This window comes from Trichomycterus rosablanca, chromosome 18 (genome assembly GCF_030014385.1).
Source record: "Trichomycterus rosablanca isolate fTriRos1 chromosome 18, fTriRos1.hap1, whole genome shotgun sequence".
NCBI lineage: Eukaryota > Metazoa > Chordata > Actinopteri > Siluriformes > Trichomycteridae > Trichomycterus > Trichomycterus rosablanca.
Genome location: NC_086005.1, coordinates 15,315,506 through 15,335,764, shown reverse-complemented (window position 1 = coordinate 15,335,764; position 20,259 = coordinate 15,315,506). Strand labels below are relative to the sequence as shown.

Sequence of the window (20,259 nt, the reverse complement as noted above, 5' to 3'; positions counted from 1 at the left end):
CCAAATAAGGAACAATTCCGTATTTTACGGGACGGTTGGCAACCCTATGGGATGTCTGATTATGTGCTGTCAAGTTGATTTTAAATAGCAAATGACTTTACAAAGCAAAGTAGCCTACTGTATGTACTGCCTATTGTAAAAAATCATGTTTCGTTTTTTAAAATTTAAAATTTTACTGTTGTTGAAATAAAATATTGGGGACCCCCTTACAACACGTTAAGAACCCCTGGACTAGAGGTCCCCGGACTCTTTAAAAATCACTTTTTAGTTTAGGACGCGTCCACAAAAGCTGCAGTAGTAAACGCGCCCTCTGTAGGGAGCATCGCTTCGGAATGGACGGCAGCCTCCGCCTTCCTTTGATGTTACGTCATAAAGAGGCGCAGGGTTGTTAAGCACGTGGTACAAAGTCATCGGAAGAGACAGATCGGAGCTGGTGCTTATGTGATAGTTCCACTACATTTACACGTTAACGCAGTCGGAACTGGTGTAGCTGAAGATGAACAGTGTGGGTGAAGGCTGTACGGACTTAAAGCGGGATTATGATCAGTGTTTTAACCGCTGGTTCGCCGAGAAATTCCTTAAAGGGGACCGGAGTGAAGATCCATGTACTGAACTCTTCAAGAAATACCAGTTCTGTGTTCAGGTACATTTCTACACAAACACCATCGAGCCAGTGTTTACGTGCACGAATATGAGATCACAGCATCCCATAATAACCGTGTTAGATTATATTTATCCCAGGAACATCTGGTTCAGAATCATGTTGGTTGAAAGCCGGTTCTGCTTAACTGGTTCTTCCACACATCCCAAGTCTCCCGCATATACATAGCGGCTCCCTGATGTCCGCAAATCAGATAAAATCTCCCGGAATCTAGAACGAGCGGCCAAGAGCGCACACACACACACACGCAGGTGACACAGACGACACAGACTTTATTCCCCGATCGCGTATTAAATCCGTTATCTGATATACAATCCAGTGCACTGTGCAGGGAACATAAATCAATTGTCTAATACACTATCTAGTGCCCTATGTAAAGAACATAAATCCGTTATCTGATATATAATTTAGTGCACTATGTAGGGAACCTATATCCGTTATCTGATATACAATCCAGTGCACTGTGTAGGGAACATAAATCAATTGTCTAATATACTGTCTAGTGCACTATGTAGGGAACCTAAATCCGTTATCTGATATACAATCCAGTGCACTGTGTAGGGAACATAAATCAATTGTCTAATATACTGTCTAGTGCACTATGTAGGGAACATAAATCCGTTATCTGATATACAATTTAGGGCACTATGTAGGGAACCTAAATCCGTTATCTGATATACAATTTAGTGCACTATGTAGGGAACCTAAATCCGTTATCTGATATACAATTTAGTGCACTATGTAGGGAACCTAAATCCGTTATCTGATATACAATTTAGTGCACTATGTAGGGAACCTAAATCCATTATCTGATATACAATCCAGTGCACTGTGTAGGGAACATAAATCAATTGTCTAATATACTTTCTAGTGCACTATGTAGGGAACCTAAATCCGTTATCTGATATACAATTTAGTGCGCTGTGTAGGGAACATAAATCAATATTCTAATACACTATCTAGTGCCCTATGTAAAGAACATAAATCCGTTATCTGATATACAATTTAGTGCACTATGTAGGGAACCTAAATCCGTTATCTGATATACAATCCAGTGCACTGTGTAGGGAACATAAATCAATTGTCTAATATACTTTCTAGTGCACTATGTAGGGAACCTAAATCCGTTATCTGATATACAATTTAGTGCACTATGTAGGGAACCTAAATCCGTTCTGATATACAATTTAGTGCACTATGTAGGGAACCTATATCCGTTATCTGATATACAATCCAGTGCACTGTGTAGGGAACATAAATCAGTTGTCTAATACACTATCTAGTGCCCTATGTAAAGAACATAAATCCGTTATCTGATATACAATTTAGTGCACTATGTAGGGAACCTAAATCCGTTATCTGATATACAATCCAGTGCACTGTGTAGGGAACATAAATCAATTGTCTAATATACTTTCTAGTGCACTATGTAGGGAACCTAAATCCGTTATCTGATATACAATTTAGTGCACTATGTAGGGAACCTAAATCCGTTCTGATATACAATTTAGTGCACTATGTAGGGAACCTATATCCATTATCTGATATACAATCCAGTGCACTGTGTAGGGAACATAAATCAGTTGTCTAATACACTATCTAGTGCCCTATGTAAAGAACATAAATCCGTTATCTGATATACAATTTAGTGCACTATGTAGGGAACCTAAATCCGTTATCTGATATACAATCCAGTGCACTGTGTAGGGAACATAAATCAATTGTCTAATATACTGTCTAGTGCACTATGTAGGAAACATAAATCCGTTATCTGATATACAATTTAGTGCACTATGTAGGGAACCTAAATCCGTTATCTGATATACAATTAAGTGCACTATGTAGGGAACCTAAATCCGTTATCTGATATACAATTTAGTGCACTATGTAGGGAACATAAATCTGTTATCTGATATACAATTTAGTGCACTATGTAGGGAACATAAATCCGTTATCTGATATACAATTTAGTGCACTATGTAGGGAACATAAATCCGTTAACTAATACGCTACCTAAAGCATTATGTAAGAAACAGAAGTCTATTATCTAGTACACTATCTAGTGCACTAAGGAACATAAATTATTTTCTAATATACAATCTAGTGCACTATGTAGGGAACATTAATCTATTATCTTTCACACTACCTAGTGCACTATGTAGTACACATTAATGTGTTTGTGACGCGAACAGTTAGCTTAGTAGCTCAGTTAGCAGCTCTTAAAAGTTCTGTTATCACCCATATCCTTTGGTGTGTGCGAGGAGGGGGGGGGGCTTGGGGGGTTGGGGTCGAGGTACGGGTCCGGGGGTACCTCCCTGAAATGAGTTTTTGCAACTTGGGATGTCTGTTCTTCTATCTAGCTGCACTGCACACCTGAAAACATCCCACCTTAAACACATCAGATCCAGTTCACCAACCCAAAATGAGCCGATTTATTTATTAGAATTATAGCGTCATGTTTTACACTTTGGTTACATTCATGACAGGAACGGTAGTTACTCATTACACAAGATTCATCAGTTCACAAGTTCAATGTCAAACACAGTCATGGACAATTAAGTATCTGCAATTCACCTCACTTGTATGTCTTTGGACTGTGGGAGGAAACCGGAGCTCCTGGAGCAAACCCACACAGACACTGGAGAACATGCAAACTCCACACAGGAGGGACCTGGACCGCTCCACCTGGGAATCGAACCCAGGACCTTCTTGCTGTGAGGCGACAGTGCTACCCACTGAGCCACCGTGCCGCCCAAAATGAGCAGATGAACTGGGGAACTGCTGGACATTTAAATGTTTGAAATGGCATTTCAGTATTTTAGCTACTGCAGCAGTGCATTTCATACAGTCACAATGTTCCGTGCATTTTTTTTCTGATTTTGCACGTTTGACTGATCTTTCATCTAGCTGAAGGCATTTAACCTCTTTTGTGATTTCGTATTTTTCTTTATGCATTTTCTCCCTTTTTTTAGCGTGTCCAATTGCCCCGATTGCGTCATGCTTCCTCTCCACCGATGCCGATCCCCGCTCTGATTGAGGAGAACGAAGCTAACCCACACCCCCTCAGACACGTGGGCAGCATGCCTTATGCATTTTATCACCTGCACTTTGACGAGTGCAGTGCAGCTCAGCGTTGTGTACAGAGAGAGACATCCTGAGAGCGCTCTTTTCTCATCTCTGTGCAGGCGCAGCAGAGGTCGTAATTGCACCAGTCATTGGAGAGAGACCCCATCCGGCTTAGTCCCTCCCATATCTGAACAACAGGCCAATCGTTGTTCATGTGGCTGCTCAGTCTTAGCCGGTAGGCAGAGCTGAGATTCGATACGATTTATTCGAGATCCCAGCTCTGGTTCCAGTGTGTGTTTTTACCGCTGCGCCACCTGAGTGGCCTCTTTTGTGATTTTAATATACTTTTAGTGCATAACAACTTCACATTATGACTTGATGCTTATGTTTTTGCAGAAGTGTCTTATAAGATTTAGTTTTTTTTTGCAGCATTGTAGTTCAGTTTTCACTCATTTTTCTCAGCAGCTTATTCTAAATTGTTGATTTTCTAGCATATTAAAACTAATCTATGGATTGCATGCATTTCAGTTGCTGCGATTGTTTATTTAAAAAAAACAAAAAAACAAAACGTTTTTTAGCTTTTTGTGCTGGTGCATTGCTTATTCAGGTTTCCTTTAATGACATGCAATGCTTTTTACTGTTTGCATAGAGGCAGCCCCATATAATGATGCTCCTACCTCTATACTTAACTGATAGAATAGAATACAAAGACTTAATTTGTCATACATACATATACAGATGTACAGTACAACAAAATTCTTTTTCCATGTATCCCAGCTTGTTTGGGTCAGAGTGCAGGGTCAGCCATCAGACAGCATCCCTGGAGCAGAGAAGGTTAAGAGCCTTGCTCAAGGGCCCAACAGTGGCTGCATAGCAGAGCTGGGATTCAGGATCTTTCAGTTGATAGCCAAAGCTCTACCCACTAGGCTACCACTAGTAGTATGGTATATTATAGTATGGTGATTTTAAAGCCAAACACCCAACTGTTTTTATTTCAAACATAAAGGGCTAAATTACTGCTGAAGAATTTTATCTTTGTTTATTTTGACCATTTTGATTTATATTTGTATAAATTTGTACAAAAAAGTTGCAGTTTACTGCTTACTGTTCACTGCATAACTTGTTCCTACTAAAATGAATCGAAGTAAAATGCTGCAAAGTAACATGCATACTCAGATTAGCCGTAACATTAAAACCACCTCCTTGTTTCTACACTCACTGTCCATTTTATCAGCTCCACTTACCATATAGAAGCACTTTATAGTTCTACAATTACTGACTGTAGTCCATCTGTTTCTCTATATACCTTTTTAGCCTGCTTTCACCCTGATTTTCAATGGTCGAACCACCACAGGGTAGGTATTATTTGGGTGGTGGATCATTCTCAGCACTGCAGTGACACTGACATGGTGGTGGTGTGTTAGTGTGTGTTGTGCTGGTATGAGTGGTTAAATACCGTGTCCACTCACTGTCCATTCTATTAAGACACTCCTACCTAGTTGGTCCACCTTGTAGATGTAAAGTCAGAGACGATCGCTCATCTATTGCTGCTGTTTGAGTTGGTCATCTTTTAGACCTTCATCAGTGGTCACAGGACGCAGTTGGCTGAATATATTTTTGGTTGTGGGACTATTCTTAGTCCAGCAGTGACTGAGGTGTTTAAAACCTCCATCAGTGCTGCTGTGTCTGATCCACTCATACCAGCACAACACACACTAACACACCACCACCATGTCAGTGTCACTGCAGTGCTGAGAATGATCCACCACTCAAATAATACCTACTCTCTAGTGGTCCTGGGAGAGTCCTGACCATCGAAGAACAGCATGAAAGGGGACTAACAAATCATGCAGAGAAACAGATGGACTACAGTCAGTAGTTGTAGAACTACCCCCCCCCATGCTTCACTTATTTACTTGCTTGAAATGTTTGACTAACCAAAAGTTATCGGTTAAATGGTACTTATCATACTTTTCATCTTGTTATATGGCTTTTAAATGCCAAATTCCTTTAAAGTTAAGTCAATTTTGTCTGAAGTTATTTTGTTTTGCAGAAAGCTATTAAAGAAAAGGACATCCCTGTCGATGGTGTGGAATTTATGGGGCCGAACAAAGAGAAGCCTGGCAGTTGATGTGATCTGCGCTGTCGCTGTTCTGAATGTCATTGACTGCCTGATTGTGTCAGGAAAAAAAAACATTCCGGATTGCACTGGTGATGTCAGAATCTTGATGGCATGACATGACATGACATCATGATGTGATGTTGGACTTACTTATGAGAATGTTTTGGGGGGTGTGGGTGGGAAGGGGGGGTGCTGAAACAAACAGCTGGATAATGTGTACTGTTGTAGCGATTCAGATTGATGTTTTAAGCTTAGTCATGTCTGAATGAAGAAAACCAATGTGGTGCTCAAGTAGTCTTTTATTGTTGCTTATTGGTATGAATCCATAACTGAAGGATAATAATCCGCACTCCTGTAATAAAGCTATGCTCGACAATACACAGATGCTATTAACGTCCCTCTAAAATAAGTCTAATATGTGACGTTTCACATCAGTGATTCATTTCTCGCACATACAGTGGTGTTCAAAAAAAATAGCAGTGATTTTAAAAAAGCAAATAAAGCACAAAATCATTATAATAACTTTTATTTCCATAAATGCAAATGCACTGAAAATACTACACTTTTAATTCTAAATCAAAACATTAATACAATTTTGCCAGTTTGTGTTCATCCTTTACAGAAAATAAAAAAAAATGAATTTTAGGCTGTTCAAAAAAATAGCAGTGCCAGCATTTTTCTTTAAAAACTCAAAAAATGTATCTATGAACTGAAAATGTTTGAGGTTTCACTTTACTTTAAATTACTGAACTAATATTTAGTGGCATAACAATTGTTTCCGAGATCTGTGTTGTATGGCGTCGACCAACTTCTGGCACCTCTGAACAGGTATTCCAGTCCAGGATGATTAGACGACATTCCACATTTCTTCTGCAATTTTTGGGTTTTGCCTCAAAAAAGCAAGTTTCAGCTATCAGCCCACAAGTTCTCTCTGGGACTGAAGTCAGGGGATTGGGCTGGCCACTCTATTACCTCAATCTTGTTTGTCTGTAACCAAGATGTTTTGGGTCATTGTCATGTTGAAACACCCATTTTAAAGACATTTCTTCTTCAAAATAGGGCAACATGATCTCCTCAAGTATTCTGATATATTTAAACTGATCCATGATCCCTCGTATGTGATTAATAGGCGTAACACGATGGTATGAAAAACATCCCAATATTATCATTTTGTACCACCGTGCTTTACTGTCTTCACAGTGTACTGTGGCTTGAATTCAGTGCTCGAGGGTCGTCTGACATACTGTCTACGGCCACTAGACCCAAAAAGAACAATTTGCTTTCACCAGTCCACAAAATGTTGAGCTATTTCTCTTTGGACCAGTCAATGTGTTCCTCGGCAAATTTGAACCCATTCAGGACATGTCTGTTTCTTAACAACGGGACTTTGCAAGGAGTTCTTGCTGGTAAATTGGCTTCACTTAATCATCTTCTGTACTCACTGGTAACTTCAGATGTTCCTTGATCTTTCTGGTGGTGATCATTGGCTGAGCCTTTGCTATTTTGGCTATTCTTCAATCCATTTGAACAGTAGTTCCACACTTCCTTCCGCGTCTTTCAGGTTTTGGTTGTCACTTTAAGGCATTTGAGATCATTTTAGCTGAGCAGCCAATAATTTGCTGCACTTCTCTGTATGTTTTTTCCCTCTACAATCAACTTTTTAATCAAAGTATGCTGTTCATCAGAACAATGTGTGGAACAACCCATTTTACCCAGTATTTCAGAAGGAAATGCGCTATGACCAACCTGTGCAACATTTGCCACCCTACTACATTAAATAAGGGCCAAAATTGACACCCGTTCTTCTGCAGAATGAATGACTTCACCAATTGAACTCCTCACTGCTATTATTTTGAACAACTATTACTATTGAACAATTATTTTGAGCAGCATGCATGTCCTAATTGTTGGGTTTGTTTTGTTTTCATTACTCTACTACACTTTCAAGTGAATTTTTTGCAATGTAGAAATATATTTTCTACTAAAAACTGATTTATCAGGTTAATGGTGTTGGACTGCTATTTTTTTTGAACACCACTGTACACACAAAGTATTTAAAGATTATGGTCATAGGGTTATTTCAAAACCATGGACACTCAATAATTAGAAGTGGCGACCACGTTTTTGACCATATAGTGTATATATATAGAATTCGTCTAAAGAGTACTGACCATTTGGTCATGCACATGACATATTCAAGACAACATATCTACTTCGCAATCTGCACCTTGTCATACAACCCCAAATCAGAAAAAGTTGGGACAGCATGGAAAACACAAAGCTTCTTACATTTACTTTTATTTCATTGCAGACAGGATGAACCTGAGATATTTCATGTTTTGTCTGCTCAACTTCATTTAATTAAATAATAAACATCCATTCCTGCATTTCAGGCCTGTAACACATTTCAAAAAAGTTGAGAACGTAAAGCATTTACCACTTTGTAATGTTGCCATTCCTTTTCACTACACTTAAAAGACGTTTTGGCACAGAGAATACCAAGTAATTTAGTGTTTCAGCTTTTATTTTGTTCCATTCTTCCTGCAAACACGTCTTAAGATGTGCAACAGTACGGGGTCGTCGTTGTCGCATTTTTCCTTTCAAAATTCTCCACACATTCTCTGTTGGGGACAGATCAGGACTGCAGGCAGGCCAGTCCAGTACCCGTACCCTCTTCTTCCACAGCCATGCCTTTGTAATGTGTGCAGCATGTGGTTTTGCATTGTCTTGTTGTAAAATGCATGGACATCCCTGGAAAATTTAGCTCTAAGATCACAATGTACTTTTCTGCATTAATGCACAGAAATGTAAATGACCTTTGCCAAGGGCACTGGCACAGCCCCATACCATGAAAGACCCTGGATTTTGGACTTGTTGCGATGTCCATTTTGTCCAAAAAAAGACCTGGAATGCTGATTCATCTGAACACAATACACATTTTCACTGTGTGATGGTCCATCCTAGATGCCTCAGAGCCCAGAGAAGTTGACGCCACTGGGACATGGTTAACATAAGGCTTCTTTTTTGCACAGTAAAGTTTTAAGTGGCATTTGTGCATGTAACTCTGTATTGTAGTGCTTGACAAAGGTTTGCCAAAGTAATCCCTCACCCATGTGGTTATATCAGCTATTGTTGAGTGGAGGTTCTTGATGCAGTGCCGTCTGAGGGATCGAAGATCACAGGCGTTCAGCTTAAGCTTGCACCCCTGGCCTTAATGCACTGAAATTCCTCCCGATTCTTTGAATCGTTTAATGATATTATGCACTGTAGAGGGAGAACTATGCAAATCCCCTCCAATCTTTCTTTGAGGTTCATTGTTTTTAAACATTTTCTCACACATTTGTTGATAAACTGGAGATCCTCTGGTCGTCTTTGCTCATCAAAGACTCAGCCTTTCCTGGATGCTGCTTTTGTACCAAACCATGATTACAATCACCTGTTGACATCACCTGTTTGGAATCACGTCATTATTTAGTTTTTTCACCTTATTACTAGCCCTAAATTGCCCCCGTCCCAACTTTTTTTGGAATGTGTTGCAGGCCTGAAATGCAGGAATGAAATGAAATGAAGTTGAGCAGAAAAAACATGAAATATCTCAGGTTCAAACTGTCTGCAATCAAATAAAAGTCAAAGTAAATTTTTATTTTATTTGTGTTTTCCATACTGTGCCAGCTTGTTCTGATTTGGGGTTATATAAAATTTGTCCCACAGAAGGTGAAAAGGCCATGTTTATTATTGCTTAGTGGTCCAGGTTTGCTTCTTTTATGTGACCTTGTGAATTGGCAAATACAAATGGTTGGATTTATGACCATGTAGTAAATTCCAGCAATGTAAAACTAATGTTGTACAGCTCTATAGTGCTGAGTCTTAGAAATGCTTATGTAATTAATAACTTATTTAATATAACACACACATGTTCAGGTATAATGCTTATTAGACAGTTTTGTCACATTATTTCATTTATTGTGATGAATCCTGTATGATTCTCTCTGCAGATCAGCACATTCAATTAGCCACACAGCCTTGTTTTATCTGCATTTTAGTAACTACTGGAACTGGCTTCTCTGACTGAACAATAGATTTAACATTGGTGAAGATGAATGCATGAATAAAGGGTAACAACTTTGAGAACATTTTGTCGGTTCTAGGGTGGTTTTTTTTTTAACCCGTGACATAAAGGTTTAAATAGGTTGAGGAAATACCAAATTAAAGCTGTACAGTAGACCTTTGGGTTATGAACGGTTTACCATATGAACATTTTGGGTTACGAACGATCTTTTTCAACTTAACGTATGAACACATTTCGGATTGTGAACCAAAATTCGCAAACACGTGACGTCACGAACAAGTTGAGTCCGACCCCCTCTCTCTCTCTCTCTCTCTCTCTCTCTCTCTCTCTCTCTCTCTCTCTCTCTCTCTCTCTCTCTCTCTCTATATATATATATATACACAGTCGTGTTCAAAATAATAGCAGTGTTTAAAAAAGTAAATAAAGCTCAGAATTCTTATAATAGCTTTTATTTTCATACACACAAATGCATTGACAACACTGCACATTCTTTTCCAAATCAAAACATGAATTAAAATTGATCAAATTTGTTATTACTTTACAGAAAGTGAAGAAAAGGGAATATTAGGCTGTTCAAAAAAATAGCAGTGTCTGCATTTTTCTTTACAAACTCAAACATTTACTGTTTAAACTGAAAAAATGCTTCAATATTTAGCTTTCCTGTAAACCACTAAACTAATATTTAGTTGTATAAGCACTGTTTCTGAGAATTGCTTAACATATGTGTTTTATGGAGTCAACCAACTTCTGGCACCTGTGAACAGGTATTCCAGCCCAGGACGATTGGACCACATTCCACAATTCCTCTGCATTTCTTGGTTTTGCCTCAGAAACAGCATTTTTGTTGTCACCCCACAAGTTTTCTACTGGTTTAAGGTCTGGAGATTGGGCTGGCCAGTCCATAACATTAATCTTGTTGGTCTGGAACCAAGATGTTGCACGCTTACTGGTGTGTTTGGGGTCATTGTCTTGTTGCAACATCCATTTCAAGGGCATTTCCTCTTTGGCATGAGGCAACATGACCTCTTCAAGGATTTTGATGTATTCAAACTGATCCATGATCCCTGGTATGCGATAAATAGGCCCAACACCATAGTATGAGAAACATCCCCATCATGATGCTTGCGCCACCATGCTTCACTGTCTTCACAGTGTACTGTGGCTTGAATTCAGTGCTCGGGGGTCGTCTGACAAACTGGGGATCGTCTGCGGGCCCTAGACCCAAAACGAACAATCTTGCTTTCATCAGTCCACAAAATGTTGTGCCATTTCTCTTTAGGCCAGTCAATGTGTTTTTTGGCAAATTGTAACCTCTTCAGCACATGTCGTTTTTGCAACAATGGGACTTTGCGGGGGCTTCTTGCCGATAGCTTGGCTTCACACAGGCGTCTTCTAACTGTCACAGTACTCACAGGTAACTTTAGACCTTCTTTGATCAGCCTGGAGCTGATCATTGGCTGAGTTTTTGCCATTTTGGCTATTCTTTGATCCATTCGAATGGTAGTTTTACGTTTTCTTCCACATCTTTCTGGTTTTGGTTGCCATTTTAAAGCATTTGAAATCGTTTTAGCTGAGCAGCCTATAATTTTCTGCACTTCTTTATATGTTTTTATACTTTAATAAGGGCCACCTGTTTGACACCCATTTTTTCACATAATGAATGACCTCACTAATTGAACTTCACACTGCTATTATTTTGAACACGCCCCTTTTAGTTAATTATCCAATTACACAGAATCAGCAGCATGCATGTCATGATTGTTGGGTCTGTTGGTTTTTTATTACTCTACTACACCTAACAGTAATTTTTTTGCCATGTATAAATATAATTTCTACCAAAAACAGTGATTGATCTGGTTAGTGATGTTGGACTGCTATTATTTTGATCACAACTGTATATATATATATATATATATATATATATATATATATATATATATATATATATATATATTAGGGCTGTCACACGATTAAAATTTTTAATCGAGATTAATCACGATTAAAGAACAAAATGAATCGCGATTAATCTCGATTAAAATTTTTTATCGTGTGACAGCCCTAATATATATGTATTCATCTCAATTAATCGCAAACTAATAATTAAGCAAAATTTGAACAGTTATGCACATTGTTATTGCAAGAATGTATTTACCAATAAAACATTCATAAAATATGATAAAATTATTAAATCTAAATTCATTGTAGAAAGCACATTATCTGACAAAAGTGAGGATCTTTTCCTGTTCATGACCCTGACACTGAAAACATGTGCACCAACCATAATGTTTTGATCTAATATAAGGCATCAATAAAGCATCAAAACACAGATATGATTATTTCATAGATCTATTAAGAAAACCCTTTAATACTGTGTTTGTGCAGAAAGAATACTGGGAAATACTGTTCTAAATTACCATTTAAACACCTATAAATACCTGAAACAATCAAGTTAGCAGACATTATCTATAAGTAATTGACTGTAGCTATATAAAAAAAGTGTTAATTAAAACAGTCCATGTAAACGCTTAGTCCATATAAATATCAGATACGAATGTGTTTTTAGAAAACTACAAACATCACAAATATAAATCATGTTTATAACCATGTGATAGAATAACCTGAATAAACTGTAGAGATGAAACATCACACAGAGTTTCACTTTTTACCGGAGGGGGAGGAGGCGGAGCTACGCGGTTTTGATGGACAGCTCTAGCAGCCAATGGAAATACTCGTTACAAAGCTTGCGTGGTTTCATTCATCTTTTCGTAAAAAAAGTAAAACCGCTAAAAGTAGTTTTTCATCGGACAGTTCATGCGCTTTACATCCTAATTCATCTGAAATACAGTTAATTACCACAGAGACACACATGTATGTGGTACAAAGAGCCAAATAAAAATAGTTAGATTAAAAATGTTAATCTTGATTAATTTTTTTTATCGCGATTAAAATTTTAACGCGTTAATCGACAGCCCTAATATATATATATATATATATATATATATATATATACAGTGAGCGACAGTGGACGGTGTTTTTATATTTTGTAAAATTCAATATTAAAATGGCCATAAAGAAGGTGCAGAATATGCGTAGTGCTAAGAAAATTAATCTATTACATTTGTTGTTGTATAATCACTCCTGCCAGTAGCTGTCACTGTGTATCAGACAGAGTGGACAGCGAGTGAGTGAGAGAGAAGAAGGAAATCGCTGAGTAAAGTATTCTTTCTTTCGTGCAATTACACCTACAAAATACAACACTATTGAAATAAAGAAGGAAATAATAGAGAAATATTTGAGTTATTGTTGTTCCTGGTATAAACGTTTTATATAAAAAGAAGGAAATGTATTATGGTGTATGGTACAGCACACGCACTGTACTGAAATGTGATGTGTGTTTATGTACAGTACTACTGTGTATTGTTGTTCATTATTGTTTATTATAGGAATGTATATTCTATCATTTAAAATTTAAGGGAGAATATACTTGTATTTGTAACAAAAAAGACAATTTAAGACATTAGAAAGGTTAGGTAAGGAGGAGGTTTGGGGGGTCTGGCACGGATTAATTCTATTTACATGATTTCTTATGGGAAAAATAGGTTTAACTAACGAACATTTTGACTTAAGAACAGCCCTTCGGAACCAATTAAATTCGTAAGTCAAGGGTCTTCTGCACTTTCCTTCATTTCTAATCAAAGAATTATTCCATTTTTTATTCCGATGGAGCTTTTCTACATTCGCAATTATTCGCAATTCTGCTGCCATGACACTTAAGACCATTAAACTTTTTTTCCTCCCAGTGTCTGTTACTGATGTATCTGCAAATTGGTCACCTCTTATTCAGGCCCTATTGGAACGCTTGTGCTTCTTTTCCATGGCATATGAAAGTCACATTAAGCACAATCGATAGTCAGATCAGCAAAAATCCATTTCATTTTTACAGATGTGCAAGAATGATATCTCTATTTTTCAGGAAAACATGATTCAATGTTTTAATAGAAAAAGAAAACAAAAATCACACATTGCACACACTGATGTTAAGGGCACCCTTAAAAATGGCTTAGGTTGAGCTGTTTTAAAGAAGAAGTTTAGAAGATGGAACAGATTAGCATAATTCAGCATCTAACATCCAAAATAAAACAATACATTCAAAATATGTCCAAAATGACAAAAGATGAACGCACTTCATCAGTTATCTAGTTACTGTACACCAGAAGAGAATCAGTTATTTATTTTAAAATCATTCTTTAACTCAAGTAACTAACCCTTTCAGGGAAATGCAACTGTTGGAATGTTAATTACAAAATGTAAAAAAAAAAAAAAACATAAAAAATTAAAGATGTAGGAGGTGGGAAGGTCAAAATAACATCGCTTTTTGCTCGTTTATCGATAGTGGCGTGGTGGCGGGCTGTGGTGCTGAAGCGGTGCTCTTCGTAGGGGAGGGCTAAAGCGACCCAGGTGTCGTGGAGGGGAGCGGAAGCGAGGAGGAGGTGAGCCTCGGCTCTGATATGGGGGCGAGTATCTCCCACGTGACCTGGACCGGGAACGGGATCGACCCCAGCTTGTGCCTCGCTCTTCTATTACTCTGATGTAGGATGTCTCACCCTGTGCAAGGAAACACAGTTAACTCGTGTTCTGTTCATTTTTTTACAACATCTTTCATGTATACGCTGATCAAACATAACATTAAAACCACCTCCTTGTTTCTACACTCACTGTCCATTTTATCAGCTCCACTTACCATATAGGAGCACTTTGTAGTTCTACAATTACTGACTGTAGTCCATCTGTTTCTCTACATACTTTTTAGCCTGCTTTTATCCCGTTCTTTAATTATCAGGACCACTACAGAGTAGGTATTATTTAGGTGGTGGATCATTCTCAGCACTGCAGTGACACTGACATGGTGGTGGTGTGTTAGTGTGTGTTGTGCTGGTATAAGTGGATCAGACACAGCAGCACTGATAGAGTTTTTAAACACCTCACTGTCACTGCTGGACTGAGAATAGTCCACCAACCAAAAATATATCCAGCCAACAGCACCCTGTGGGCAGCGTCCTGTGACCACTGATGAAGGTCTAGAAGATGATCAACTCAAACAGCAGCAATAGATGAGCGATCGTCTCTGACTTAACATCTACAAGGTGGACCAACTAGGTAGGAGTGTCTAATAGAGTGGACAGTGAGTGGACACAACACACACTAACACACCACCACCATGTCAGTGTTACTGCAGTGCTGAGAATGATCCACCACCTAAATAATACCTGCTCTGTAGTGGTCCTGTGAGAGTCATGACCATTAAAGAACAGCATGAAAAGGGACTAACAAAGCATGCAGAGAAACATATGGACTACAGTCAGTAATTGTAGAACTACAAAGTGCTTCTATATGGTAAGTGGAGCTGATAAAATGGACAGTGAGTGTAGAAACAAGGAGGTGGTTTTAATGTTATGGCTGATCAGAGTACATTAGAAAAAAAAATTTCAGTTCATTTTTATCAACTGCTTTATCCTGGTCAGGGTCGGGGGGTATGGTTTAACTGAAAACACTGTGCACATGTACGTACTACCCTGAAAAAAGCTCCAAACAATCGCAAATGTATAATTACAGTGGATTCGAAAAGTATTCAAACCCACTGAGTTTTTGAGAACTTTTATAAGTACAAACCCCATTTCCAAAAACGGGACATTGTGAAAAAATAGTTTGTTTAATTCTTAACACCATGTCAGCTACTATGGCTATTATCGTGGCTGGATAGTAGATTCAGTCTTTAAACATCAAAGTAGAGGGTCGATTTGCTTTTTTCTGTGTATAGTGGTTAGAGTGTTCATGTGTCTATTAAGGTGTAGAATTTAATGAAAAAAATAGTAAAACCAATAATAGAAAGAACAGATTTCCAGTGTATTCACTAATTAACTTCATTGTATTTTGTAAATAGAAACAGATTTTGAATTTGATGCCTTCAACATACTCCAAAAAAGTTGGGGCAAAGCCAAAATAAGAGTGAAAGCTTTATAAAATATTTGAGGTTTTTAGAATCCACCACAATAAGCAGGTGAAAGGGTAACAGATGAGGGAATCATTATGGGGATAAAAGGAGGAGCCACTAAATAGTCTTTACAAGCAATGATGGGTCTTGTCTCAGCACTTTACCAAACTTTAGGAGAGAATTGCACATTGGTTCAAAAAGAACATTTATTAAAATTGCAAATAATTTAGTCTTTCACCATCTACTGTTCATGACATTGTGATTCAGGGAATCTGGAGACATCTCAGTCCATGTACAGCAAAGCCAGAAACCACTGTTAAATGTGTGTAACCTTTGAGTTCTTAGATGGCACTGCATGAAAAAACGTTAAGCTACTGTAATAAATATAGCCACATGGGCACCGGAGTACTTCAGAAAACCGTTGCCACTAAATACAGTCTACCTCCATTTAAAATGGTTATAAGGCTGGAAAGCAGTAGAAACACAATTCATCTTGTAATGATCTAGGAAGAATTTTAGCTTATCAACCACTTCTGGCTAGATTTACCATAATAGCTCTCGCCGTGTTTGGTGGCATCCTAAAACCTTAGACACAGCTTAGTAACTTTTTGTAGTTCAACTACTATTGGACCTGAATGTGGCATGGTATTCCAGCATAAACTTTAAAGTCACCACCAAACTGAGATGGTAAGGTGCAAGATTGTTTTGTTTGTTAGTTTGGATTTTAACACCATGTTTAACACATTTGTGTCATTTTACGGTATTATGTTTGAGTCTGCTTATTGTATCTTGTCTTAATATTGTGGGTCCATTTTATATTTTCATTTTTATGGCTACGAAGTAGGTTAAAACTGTTCTTGTATTGTGTTGTGTAAGAATTTCTTTTGTGGTTTTAGGCAAGTGTACTTGTTGTCTTTCCTTGGTGTATTTGGGGCATTCTATCAGGATGTGTTTTATTGTAACAGGTGTAAGGAGCAAGATAAGTTAATTCTACAGAGCTTTGTGAAATCAAACCTGGCTTGTGTTTAATTAGCTTAAATTTAAATTTAACTTTGGGAATGGGACAGTAAGGTTCCCAACAAGTCCTTACATTTTTCACAAAAAATGATATGCGTGTTGAATAACCCTGCTAATTCAGGGACAATTTTATGTTTACCTGGTGGGATCTGAACTCTGTGCCATCGAGCCTGCGCAGAGCATACTCCATATCTTCCCTTCTAAGAAATTCCACCACTCCCTCACCATCACGCTGCACATCAGCAAAGCACACGTCACCTGCTTCCCTCATGTGGTCTTTAAGGTCCTGCCAACTGCCAGTAGGAGGAAGACCTGCAGGTACAATAACAGGTCAGTGAAACAAATTCAAACAACAGTGACACATGAAATTACTTGCAGAAGCATTCAAAATCCTTTTCGAAGAACCTAAGACATTTTGACCTACCAGTGACAATGACTCGAAACTCAGATCTGCGTGACGGAGGTCCAAACCTTCCCCTCGGTCCACCAGCTGACCCGCTATATTTGGATCGAGGGTATTCCACACGCAGTTTAGTGTCTCCAATTTCATATCCGTTCCTTCCATAGACAGCATCCTCTGCATCCCTATGGGAAAAGAGTAAAGTGCTCCTAACTTTCTTTCTACTCAGAGACTTTTGAGAAATGGCTCCTCCATGTTCCCTGTCCTCAGTCAGTGAAGGTGATAATGACAATCAGCCCTGGAACTCACCGTGGGTCCTCAAAACGAACAAACGCAAACGGGATGGTCCCGCGGTTGTTTATCAGCTCGATATCTCGAATTTTTCCATATTTGAAGAAGAGATCCTCAACGTCCCTTTCCTGCACGTCCATGGGAAGGTTCCCCACATAGATCCTCCCGTCCGACATGCTTTATACAGGCCTTAATGCAAACTCAATGGACCTGCGGCCTTCAGGACGATGCAGGGTTCCACAAAAAGGTGATAATTGACAAGTCCGATTTTAGTCCATTCAACTAAACGTAAAACTTGAACACCTTGGCAGAGCAGCTGTAGTACATGTTGAGTGCAAGTAAAACACCATAGGATCTCTTCAAGACTTCAGTCTGAAATCCTAAAAACACAGGATATTAAGTGAGTGGTTATTTCTAGTCAAGAAAAGAAAATACACTGCATTTATATGGAAAGAACTTTTTTTTTTGCTAATTCTAGTACAAGACTTGTCTACTTATTTGTGTAAGGCCTCGGGTAAAACTATTTACATAACGTCCATGGAAATTTGCATCAATTTCGTGTACACTGATTTTCACTCAGTGTATTAGTTTTAACGTTCTTAATAGGGCAAATGGGACGCATGCTCCCTTATCCACTCTTTCACAGTTTGTGACCGTTGAATCTTGGCATTGGCATCTTGAAATTTGCACATGAAGAAAAAAAAATCCTTTGATGGCATAACTTGTTCTGCTGACTTCATTTTATCGGCAATCATAGAACCGCCTCCCAATACTTTTACAGCTGGCACGATGCACATGCACTTCCCTTCTTACTCTGGTATGCCCATCGCTCTGGAATAGGGTAAATCTGGACTCATCAGACCACATGACCTTTTTCTACTGCTCTAAAGTCCAATCTTTGTGCCGCCCCCTTGCAAATTTTCTAAATACCTTCACAAACAAGTGGTTACTTAAAGCCACCAAGCTGATCTGTCCCAATCATTTGAGTTCTTTTTTTAACTATTAAACAAGGCCGTAAGTTCTACAATATTTTTTTTTTTACTTTTCAAATTCACCAAGCGTTAAAGTTAACTCCAATTACAGTAATTCAGGATTTTCTTCTGACCACATCTCCACAGATTCGATAGGTTACCGCAATCCTTTAAGGTTTTAATAATGCACTGGGTAAGTTCCTAACCCAATTCCAGTACTCTCAACAATTTTCACTTATCTTTGCTTGATGCCAGCCAGAAATTTGACTTTTCTGAAAGAGTAACATCTTTCAACAACCACAGGATATGTCACCCAACATGGTTGTTTAGGAAATGAGAAGTTACTCACTGCATGAGTTAAAGGTAATAGAATTGTTGCCAGGTAAAACTTATTATTAGTCACTGCAGTGCTGTTTACTTCTGCTATGTAAGTAAATACTGAAGAATCAACATAAATACAGTAGGATTAAGGTTAACTATAAACTGGATTCCTGCTAACACGTCCAGTTTTTCAGGTGATGCATGTTGACAGTGATTGAGACAACTCGTCCAACTGCTGCACGCCTCACTCAACACAATGACATATCGTTAAAACTCACTGTTAGTGACATGTCATTCATTCTGAATTGCGATTGTAAATACTAGTGGTGTTATACCACAACTGAATAGAACTAACCAGTCACACGTATCAGTGTTATTAATATGGTAAATAAACAATCACCCATTTATTACATTTAGATGCTGTTTAACTGTAGCTAATTCTGTACCTTTACTGATAGTAGGAATGTACTGTAGTTGTCAGCTAGCGTCAGTTAGCATTGTCGATAAAAAGTAATATAGTTAAAACATTTTAATAATATCGTTTAAAAACTACATTTATTCATTTGAACGTGACGCTAGAGACTAAATGGCCTTTTAAGTAGATGTAAACCTACAGTCAGTCTTCGTCTGTCATTAACTACTATACCTACACAGCTAATCCACCGTCTTTCTTTGTTGGGACAATGCTGCTAACATGCTAACACCAAGTCCACTCAGTTATTCCAACAAACATAAGAATATGAGGAGATACAAACATGGAGACGATGCACTTCTGCACCCACAGGTATGAAAAGTGTTAAACTTGTAATAAAATAAACGTTTAACATACCTGCTGTAAACAGAAGCTTGAAATGACGAACAACCCAGCTGACGTTTCCTCTGGAGTAGGAAGCGTCTGAGGTAGCGATGTGTCGGTCATGAACGACTCGGTTCATTGAATCGGCTCGCTCTTTAACGTAAGTTTTGGGAGCCGATTTGCTATGAAGAGTCGTCTTAGACTGGTAAACTGCACTGAAGTTTTAGTTTCTCTTATCCAACCACTTTATAAAGCAAGCGAATTTCAAAAACTAATTAATACATGGCTAAATAAATGAATGTGGTGTATATATAAATTCATAATACATGTATACATTAAATTATTTTTAACGCATGTTGGTACAGATAAAATGTTGGCTATTATTGATTATACTGTAACTGCTATGGCGTCTTTTAATACACATTGTACATTGGTCGTTTTTATAAGAAACAATTATATTTTATTGATGCTCTTTTGTTAATTAGGAATTAAAATAATACGTTGTTAAAAATTTTATTTATACACAAAACTTATTATTGGTCATAAAAAAAAT

At 38.0% G+C, this 20,259-nt stretch overlaps 2 protein-coding genes across 2 annotated transcripts; one reads left to right on the top strand and one right to left on the bottom strand.

Moving 5' to 3' along the window:
- Nucleotides 1-413: 413 nt before the first annotated feature.
- triap1 (TP53 regulated inhibitor of apoptosis 1) lies at nt 414-6,014 on the top strand. Its single transcript, XM_063014409.1, has 2 exons — nt 414-643; nt 5,781-6,014. The coding sequence occupies exons 1-2, from the start codon at nt 497-499 to the stop codon at nt 5,856-5,858; spliced, it is 225 nt and encodes a 74-aa protein (XP_062870479.1). The 5' UTR covers nt 414-496; the 3' UTR covers nt 5,859-6,014.
- An 8,120-nt stretch (nt 6,015-14,134) lies between these two features.
- On the bottom strand, nt 14,135-19,825 carry srsf9 (serine and arginine rich splicing factor 9). Its single transcript, XM_063014158.1, has 5 exons — nt 19,740-19,825; nt 17,637-17,998; nt 17,352-17,512; nt 17,067-17,239; nt 14,135-14,523 (listed from the first exon to the last, which is right to left on the bottom strand). Exons 2-5 carry the CDS (start codon nt 17,792-17,794, stop codon nt 14,302-14,304), a joined length of 714 nt encoding a protein of 237 aa, XP_062870228.1. The 5' UTR covers nt 17,795-17,998; nt 19,740-19,825; the 3' UTR covers nt 14,135-14,301.
- Nucleotides 19,826-20,259: the final 434 nt, after the last annotated feature.